Source organism: Lactuca saligna, chromosome 3, assembly GCF_052625555.1.
Source record: "Lactuca saligna cultivar CGN05327 chromosome 3, ASM5262555v1, whole genome shotgun sequence".
In the NCBI taxonomy this organism is placed as follows: domain Eukaryota; kingdom Viridiplantae; phylum Streptophyta; class Magnoliopsida; order Asterales; family Asteraceae; genus Lactuca; species Lactuca saligna.
This window is the reverse complement of record NC_136419.1, coordinates 137,528,635-137,538,947: the sequence shown is the minus strand read 5'-3', so window position 1 is coordinate 137,538,947 and position 10,313 is coordinate 137,528,635. Positions and strand designations below refer to the sequence as shown.

General features: G+C 34.6%; 1 protein-coding gene across 2 annotated transcripts; it reads right to left on the bottom strand.

Moving 5' to 3' along the window:
* Positions 1-2,161: 2,161 nt before the first annotated feature.
* Positions 2,162-5,053, bottom strand: LOC145037288 (plant UBX domain-containing protein 1-like). Of its 2 annotated transcripts, none has more exons than XM_078985914.1 (7): positions 4,880-5,053; positions 4,326-4,422; positions 4,142-4,210; positions 3,967-4,034; positions 3,578-3,707; positions 3,367-3,471; positions 2,162-2,448 (listed from the first exon to the last, which is right to left on the bottom strand). In XM_078985914.1, exons 1-7 carry the CDS (start codon positions 5,036-5,038, stop codon positions 2,249-2,251), a joined length of 828 nt encoding a protein of 275 aa, XP_078842040.1. In that variant the 5' UTR covers positions 5,039-5,053; the 3' UTR covers positions 2,162-2,248. The 2 variants fall into 2 exon arrangements, with proteins under 2 accessions (XP_078842040.1, XP_078842041.1); XM_078985915.1 differs by having other exon boundaries at positions 4,292-4,422; positions 4,880-5,013.
* Between the last annotated feature and the right edge of the window lie 5,260 nt (positions 5,054-10,313).

Sequence of the window (10,313 nt, the reverse complement as noted above, 5' to 3'; positions counted from 1 at the left end):
TTTAGTCTTGTTGAACGAGAACGACATTTTTTTATTTCGTAATAGTTCTAAATTTGGAAGTAATTCATTAAATGGTAATTGTGGCCAATACGCTTCGTGAGGAAGTGGGGAGAACTTAGATGCCCAAGTAGCACAATAGTGTTCAATCGAGTAACATCTATCAACATATTCACAAGGATATTTAAATGTTTCTAATTTACCACATGTGCAACTTTTTGTTCCAAATTAACTAGTTGCACATTTCGACCTAATCAACTCAAATATACATTTTTCTCGGTTAAAAGATCTTAAGGAATGTGCATTTGCTTTTGCCATCAAAGCTACTTGTTTTACAATAACATGTGGAGTATGTGCATCTCCATGAGCTTGAGAACTAGATCCTAAAGGACGTCTCACCTCAAAATAATGCACCATTATATAGAATGTAAGTTAAACAGAAGCTGTGATTGGTAAAAAACGAACACCTTTAAGTACACATGTTCAATTGCTTTTTGTTTTCCAACCCAAACCTTCTTATATGAAGGAGTATAGGCCAATTTTTCAACTATTCCAGCTCTCAAAGTCAGAATACTGATAGAAGGTTGCTCTTTTATAAGGTATCTAGTTTCTATAACAATCAAGCTTGCATCTAGGTTCGGATGGTCTAGAGAACGCTAGTGTAAACAAGTATGCGGACTGGTATATGTTGTGATTCCAAAATAACCACTACTTTTACGTTTACTTGCATGAAGTTTTCATTTGCAACCAGATTGTAAGTATAACTTGCATCTTAGAGTCCAAATGGTTGGGCGCGACTCAATGACCTCAAATTGTCTATGTGTCCTAATGTTATGGATCTTGATTGCTCTAACAAGTTCATCTTTATCCTTGAAAGAATCTTTTCCCAACTCTCACGTAAAATCAATTCTTACTCGTTAATTGTTTCATAATCCAATTGTCATCAATAGTCAAATTTGTTCCTTCCATATTAATAAAAATTGAAGGTACTTCAACATTATTGTCAAAAGATGCTTCCTCATCATCTTCATCTCCAATTCCATCTTCCAGTATTTCATTTAACTCAACTTCATTGTCTATATTCATCACATTAATCACAACAACAACTTGAGAAATTATAGAAAAAATATCATTGTCAATCATATTTATAATAGAATTCATCTACAAAACAAACAAAAACAAGCAAAAAAATGATCATACGAATTTGTGATAACAAGAAAAAAGAAGCATAATGACATGTTTTCAATCAATTCCATCTACAAAATGATTAAAAAAACAAGTTGTGAATTTCCATCTACAAAAGCAAATAAACAAAAGCAAAAATTAATCAACAATTCATCCTAACTAAAAGCAGAATTGAGAAAAACAGAATAGATAAGCGAAAAGCAAACAAAAAACTTAAGAATCGGAATCTAGAAGCAACAATTTAATAATAGAGATGCAAAAAATTAAATAGAAAACGAGCAGGAAGAATCAAAATCGATAACAACTTTGCATACCTTGAATGGAGCGAAGGGTGGAGGAGGTTACAGGTCATCGGCGACGGATAGAGGAGGCCGCAGGCAGACGATGATGGTGGACGTGCGACGATAGAACGACGAACGAACAGGTGGAGCCCTAGTTGCACTTACGATTTCTTTTTTTCTTTTCTGTTTTCGTTCCAACCTTTCAGTGTAGTCAAAAAAACGTGTTTTTCTTTTTAAAAAAACAATGATATTAGTTTTGAAATTAAAGTAATACCATTTTGGTAAATATTTTTTAAAGAACTCTAAAATGATAAATATTTTTTTCCAATAACCCTATTACAATCAAAAACTCAATTATTTAACCATGTCAGATTCGTTACTTTCTTTTCTATTATTTAACCATGATATATATATATATATATATATATATATATATATATATATATATATATATATATATATATATAATCCCAATCTTGACAACTAACTCTACTTAATGTCATTTATCTTCGGTATTAAACTCCCATTACCTTTATATTTTTCATATCGAACTAATAACACAAAAATATCAATGTCACCTCCATTTCTACTTAAAAAGTATTCAAGATTAGTCAGTTTCAATGTGGATTGAGCTCTTTGCAGACCGATTTTCGGATTTTATATCAACCTTACATCCCTATGGGCCCACGAGAATAATCTTTTTGCACAAACATATCGACTTATAGAAAGAAGGTTACATATAATCCACATTTTAAAAACTTTGATTTTATAAGTCTGACAAATTGTTACATTTTCAACCACTTTGGCTTAACCATCTTTTTATCGGCAGCCGGCTTCCGCTCTTGAGCCGATGGAGGGGCGGCAGCCACCACAGGCACGGTGGTCAATTGGTCAACCGTAGGCTTCTCCGGTTCGGCTACAAGTTCAAGACCTTTCAAAGCCATCACTTCCTCTTTAAGGAATGCCACGTCAGCATCACCATCACCTACACCCATAAAACACTACACGTTGACAAATTTCCATTGGAATTTACAATTTACAAATATAACCTTTTCTATCTGTTAGTTTTTTACAAATTCAACTCGCATCATTTTATTTAGATAACCTCATAAATTGTATTATTAAAAGAATTATAACCAAAATAAATCAAGAATACCCTTTTATATTTATTAGCTTCTTGCAAATTTGACTCAATTATTTTTATCGGATGAAATTTAAAAATAATATTTATAAATATAACCGTTGTAAATTATTTGTATAAAACAAATTTCAAATCCTCTCCTAATAAATGAATGTTTTTTTGCCACTTGTCACATTGTCATTCAATTTGGCAAATGTCATTTTGATGTTTTTTTTCCACATGTCATTTTATGAGTTTTCCTATTTTATTAAATTTTACATAATATTTTAATATAATTGTAATAAATGTAGCAATAAATGGATATTAATTTTATTAATAAACTTCTCTTTTAATTTCAAAATTCCTAAAATTAAAGTTCATTAGTTTCTTTTCTTGATTTAAATTGTTTGTTTAAATTTAAAAGATAACAAACATTTACATTATAATAGTTCATTATTTTTATTATTTTCTTATAAATTCAAAGTTCACAAATATTTTGACCTTTATATTTAACTTTTTTTTTTTTAAATTAACCCATATAACACATGGGTCTCACAACTAGTTGATTATCATACTATGTCAATTATGTATTTTATTAAAACATATATTGTGTTTTAAATTATTATTTTAAAATTTTTTGAAACATAAATGTTAATTTAAAATATATCATAGTTAACATCAAGTTAATTTATCATCCATTATTACAAGTAACAAATATTAAATATATGATATGATCATAGAAAAAAGAAAACAAAAAATGCAATTATTAAAAAAAAATAATACCTTTTGGTTGATCGTATGAAAAATAGACAATTGCACCAGGGGCAAATCCGGCAGAGTAAAAATCTTGAGACATGTCTTTTATTAGCTTCTTTGGAGGAGTAGTAACTATGAAAAAAAAAATATTAGTATATAACAAATACTACCTAATTTAAAATGATTATAAACTTATAGAAAAAAAAAAAAAAAAAAAGGAATTTACAAATATGATTACATATATGAAAAGGTAAATCGGGTCTAGCCACAACTTTTATAAGAAGATCAACTAAATTTTGCATCGTCTCTGATGGATGAAATGTGGCTTCTAACGTATGGTTGTCTGGGAACCTCACACGAATCACCGCCTATAAAAACAAGAAATTGTAGTTAGACAGGACAAAACAGGTTGTACTGTGTACTGTATGTTTGTCTGTTTGTCATGCACTTGACATACACTGGACTGAGACAGATGTCAATGAGACAAGAATTGCAACTTTTTGTCACATCTAAAAAGGTGGGATAGGGACTTGTTAGTTGTCAGTTGTCAGTCATCAGTTATTTTAATCTCTCGTTTGAGCAAAAAGACGAGAATGCCCTTCTTATCCTCATCATTGAAAATAGTACCTTGGTAATTCTTGATCTACGAGTGGCTTCTTCTGCTTCTCGGAGTTTTTTTGTCTTCATAACTTTATCTGTCCATATCCACAAAAGAAAATAATTCATTTAATTTGGGATGAATAAAAACACACTTTGGTTTTTAATAAAATTACCATATAAATATAAATATAAATATTCTCACCTTCCTTTTTTGTAGCCAAGATGCGATAATAATCTTCCGCAGTGAATTCAAAAAACTCATCCGGCTCTTCTGCGAAATTACAAAAGTCATTAAACCTTACTGCAAGATTTGTAGGGATTTTTTTTATAATGAAGGTATAAGGGCATTTACGTCTTTTGTCCTGTCTTGTCATGTGGGTATATACCTTCGTTAATTGGCTCATTTGATGTGTGAGAAGAAGTTGTTGTCTCAAATACACGAATATCTCTTCCATAATTTTGCTTTGCTGCAGCAAGCTTTTCCTGATTTATGTCATTACAAGGCATTAAGTGTTTGAAATATTGTACATTCAGTGTATCAACAGCTAAAATCCTTAAGCCAATGTTCTTCTTTAGTGATATAACATGTAAAGAACTTAATTACAAAAGAACAAGATTGAGCCTAATATTATAGTAATCAGCATGATCGAAAATGAGAACAGTCCTCAATTTCTCATCCTTGATCGATTCCAAACCCGCATAAGTTGATCCAGTATCAGTTAACTAAAAAAACAGGTAATTGCCTCGATAAAGTTCTAGAGATTCAGTTAGCGTTTATGAATGATCAACAAGTAATTCGACCAATTGGATCAAGAGGGAAACACTTCCGTAGAGATTGACATTGATCAATTAATAAGAATGTACCACATCATGTAAAAACGAAAAAACCCTAATTAAATATACTTCGTAGAAACTAAGAACACATGAGTGAAGGACAAACCGCGGCAAATTGAGATTCCATATGATCGATAGTGGTGAGTCTTCTTCGCTTCAGAGTGCTAGGAGAATCAGCTCTCATCAACGAATCAATTGATTCAAAAGCCCTTTTATTGATTTCGCGTTGCGTGTTTCTTGCGCAAGACGATTCTTTTGTCTCCATTGTTGATTCTTGTTCGGGTTTTGCTGTTTGGAATTGGGCTGCGTTTATAATCCAATAGCTCTGATTTCGAATGATACCGGCCCAATCATTGGTTGGTGTTTAGGTGTTTGGTTTGTTGGGTTTGGGAGGCGTTGTACATATAAAGGTATTCAACTTTTTTATTATTATTATTATTATTATTATTATTATTATTATTATTATTATTATTATGTGTGAGATCCGTATATTACATGGATTGATTTAAAAAAAAATTAAACATTAAATTGAAGTGTAAACATAAAATATTTTTTAATGTACAACTTTAAAATAAAAAATGAAGAAACGTTTTTATTGCAATTTAATATCATATATATGACATTTAATACTTTACATATATAAGTATATGATTTTAATTTAAAAAACTGAAACAAATCAAAAATTAAAAAATGGATAATATTTATTTCAAGAATATCATAAAATGACAAGTATCAAAACTCGTAAGAGATTGAAATATGGTAAAAAAAAAATTAAAAAAAATAAATAAAATAAAATAAAAAATAAAAAACCCTTCATTTATTAAGAAGGATTATTATTATTATTTTGATATTTTTGGAAGTGAATTCCAGTAAAGAATTAAACTGGTTTAGCTTTACCCTAACTGGTTCTCAAAAATCCAATTCACTTTGTGCACCTCTGATCGAGATATAGGACTGATTGATGAAATAAACAAATATTACTTTAAAAAATGTTAGTTTGTTTTATCACTAAGAGAAAATAAACTTAGAATAATTTTATTAATTTATTTAAGATTTAATAAAAAAATTAGTTATTTGATCAAAATATCCCTGATTTTCATAGATGATATTTACAAAAAATCTTTTGTTTATGAAAATATTTGAAACGACGTTGTATTGATGATTTTCATGGATGATATATGCAGTTATAATCATTAAAAGGAGGTTACAATTTCATGATTCAAAATGGGTGATTGCATTATATGGGTGTCGGTTGTTAGTTTCCCTCTTTTCTCTCTCTCTCTCTCTCTCTCTCTCTCATGATCTATCTTTTAATTCACAATTAATCTATCAATATTTCTCACCATCATAATTTGTCTTTCTCAATATTAATAAATCTATCTATTAATATCTGTCACTTTCAATGGAAATTAATCTATTTATCCAAATCTATCACTTATTCATGAATAATTTATCTATCATAATTTATCTGTTAATCATAATTAATCCATCATTTATAATGTATTTCTCAATAATGATTTAACTTATAATAATAAATAATTTCTTAACAATAATCAATTATTTAAATCTATGTATAATTCATACATCAAATAGCACATATATCTTAAATATCACAAAATCTAATACAATAATTACTCAGACATGATTTATCCTTTTAATATGATTCATCTCTCAATCAATATCAATCAACCAAATATCAATCTCTCATGATAACCAATCATTCTATTACCAATCCATTACTCATTAATAATTAATCATTTTAGATCATATAAAGTATATCACAAATAACACATCAATGGATGTTAAAGTAGTGTTCCTCACCTGATTAGTCAGCAGACTTATTCTAGTTCATTCGCTGACTATCATCTCGTAATGTGGTCGCACCTAATCATTAAATAAAATTTTCTCAAAACTTGTCATAACTCACTACTAACTACCTTCAGGGACATCTTGTCACCAAACTAATCAAATCTCATAAGCTTAACATAATAGGTTAAATCTGTAAGCCCTTAGTTAAATCTCTCATTACATGCATTTTACAAATATTAGGCTTTATAACCCTTACAGTCTCGACTAAATCTTTAGTTATAAGATTTAGTCACTAGTCTTACTAACGAGTTTGTAACAACACCAAATCATGAATACCCGTAACTCATATCAGGGTCAAATATATCTTAATAAGTACAACATATTGAAATCATAAATTAACGGGGTAAAAAATACCTCAACACATCTCATACTTGACTCGTATCTCCCGTACAATAGTATAACATCTCTAATATAATCTCCCAAGAACAAATCTCGAGCAGCATCTCTGATCACGTACCAAAACTCCCCAAATGATACAAAACACTCGTTTTTATACCTTAGGCACCGGTACGTCATGGCCTTCATATTTTGCCACGTATAACACTCTTCTGCCCCGTGTCATAAATCACTCATCAAGTGTCATGTCGTGGCCTTTTATGTCATGTTGTAGGGGGGTCAATTGCCACATGTCACTCTCCGGTTGACATGTGTCTTAGTGACTCATACTTATTTTCACATCATGGTAATTTATTTCCACATCACGGGAATCAATAAATGACCGTTGACTTGACTTTCGTTTACTTTCTCAAAATAACAATGTACTTTCATATAAACTTCAAACGACCATAACTTTCTCATACTGTAACAACCCGGATTTCCAGGTATCTTTAATTCATTATATTTTTGGTGTTTTGTGAGGGGACTCGGCGAGTTGGAGCTTAAACTCGCTGAGTAGGATCACGGTTCTGGACGCGGGTTCGCGCCTGGACTTGGCGAGTCCGTGCTGTTTAATGAAACCCTAATTTCCCGGTCCTAAGCCCTATTTAAAGGACCTTATGGCCCTTCATTACGGCTACCTTGATCCTTGAGAGCACCAAAATAGCTAAGGGTTCCTGTGAGTGAGATAAGAGGCCATTGTTCACCAAATTTGTGCGTATTTTGCAAGAAAGGAAGGGGAAAGTCAAGCTAGAAGAGTTGGGGAGCTTGGATCTACTTCCATTTCGCCAGGGGAAGCTTCTTGAGGTATCATTCAGAGCTTTTTAATTGAAGTGTGAGAGGTCCCATGGGGATATGGTACCTAGATCTGGACCTTAGCAGGTCCAGAAAGTCCCTAATGCTATGCTTTATGTCCTTCCTTTTGGGTTGGAGACTAGGGTTGCCATCTTAGAGGTCGTTTCTCCAAAAAGAGCCTTGTGGGTGTTGCATGGTAGCCAAGATTGTGACTTTACATGATGAATGAGCTTAGGAGGGCCAGATCTATGTGTGGATGGAGCAGATCTGACCTCAGAAGCGAGATTGAGTTGATGCATGGCATGGACTCGCCGAGTCTGAATAACAGACTCGACGAGTAGCATGAAGATTGTCCTTAACCACTCAGTGAGTGGTCCTGCCGAGTTATGGTTGACTTAGTGAGTCATGGAGAGTTAGAGAGGGTTGACAGGTGGACTGAGTCGAGCTGGAACTCGCCGAGTTGTTCTTGTGACTCGGCGAGTTGAGTCGTGGTGGCCCCGCGATTCATGCCAGGTGGAACTCGTCGAGTCAGGGGAGTACTCGACGTGTCAAAAGAGAATCCTAGAGAGTTGGTGAAAACGTTTAGACTCACCGAGTCGCTCTAGTACACTCGCCGAGTCCGGTCAAGTTGACCGTTGACCGTTGACCAGAGTTGACCAGTGTTGACTTGATAGGGGTAGTCAACCTTAGTGGTAAAAGTATTAATTAGAGATATATGATGTTATAGGAGGATTATAGCTCGGGGGATCGAGCATGAGTGATTTCCAGGATTCGCTAGTTATCGAGATATTCGAGGTGAGTCTTCTCACTATACTGTACCCGGAAGGGTTTGACTGTGTGATCGAAAGGTCGAATATGATATGAGATATATGCATTATGTGTGATAAGTTAATCGTTATATGTTCCATGTATGATATGCTTGATATGGGCTGGAAGGCATTATGTTACGGGCCGGAAGGCGAATATGTTATGGGACGGAAGGCGTTGTAATATGGACCATGAGGTTGACGTGGGTAGGACCGAAAGGTTTACCCGGTCGGGACGGAAGTCTCCTGAGACACATGGACCGGAAGGTCAGGGCCTGGAAAGGCATATATGCGTAGGTTGTATTTTGGGGAACTCACTAAGCAATTATGCTTACAGTTGTTGTGTTATGTGTTTCAGGTACTAGCGAGGACCGTGGGAAGGCGCCGGTGTGATCGTACACATTATCGGGGAAAACTATTTTTATGATCTTTGTGATGTATTCGATTGTGACAATATTGTTTACGTTTGAATTTAAAATATTAATCGAGGTTTTGATGTTTGCAAAAATGAAAATTTTGGTTTTAAAATTTACGTCGTTACAAGTTGGTATCAGAGCCTTGGTTTGAGGGATTCGGGTACACCTTCGGGCGTAACTGAACTCAAACCGGGGATTTGAGAAAATTTAATTAATAAATCAATAAAATTGATAAGTGATTTTTGAAACAACCAAAGAAGAAGAAGTGTGTACGGCCAGCCAGCGCCCGAACGGTAAAATCCCCAAAATACTCTTACAATATGAGTTATGAGATATGATATGATATGATACGCATGCTAGTAGACTAGGTATTCATATTAGGACTAGAGTGGCCTGATTTGTGATGCCTTAGTCTAGGGAAACCTGCTTCTATGAGGTGCTATGAGAGAGAGTGGGTAGCTAGTGCATGGAAAGAATAGAGTACTCAGGATCTGGGGTTTGGGGAGGAAGACTTAGGGTGAATGCTGATGCGATGTAGTTGGTAGTATTGGGCCCGTACTACTGAATACACTGGGTCAGTGGGCAACCCAAGTAAGAATCCCCGGGTATCGGAGACGGAATAGGGTTGCGTTATCCAGAGCGATTTTTGCTCGATAGAGTCTCTGATATTTCTATGTTGTATTTCAGAGGCATCATGGTTGGACCACGCCACAGACCTGGTACGAGCAGTGTGAGTGGCGAGGAGCTTCGTCAGATGATTCATGAGGAGGTGGCTGCAGCGATCCGGGCTGAGATTCCGGAGATGTTTGGGTCTATTAAGACCACACTGATGGAGACATTTGATGAGCGGTACGCCGCGTTGACTGAGGCCGCAGCCGCTGTAGCTACCGCAGCTGTGGCCGCTGCCAGACCACAGGGAGGTGACTCGTTGCTGTTTTGGGAGTTCAGCAACACGAAGCCACCTGAGTTTGACGAGACGCACGATCCGATCGCTGCGATGAGATGGATTGCTGGTATCGAGGGATGCTTCTACACTTGTTCATGTCCGGAGCATCTGAGGGTACGGTTCGCTTTGAACCAGCTCCGCCTGGGAGCAAAGGATTGGTGGAAGTTCGTGACGGCGAACTTCACTCTAGCAGAGGTTTCAGCTGTGACTTGGGAGAGGTTTACTATTATGTTCAGAGACGAGTACGTTCCCCGGTGGAGAAGGAACGGTTGGTTCAGGAGTTCTTGACCCTCAGGTAGGGTAATGATTATGTCATGGTGATCACGCGGAAGT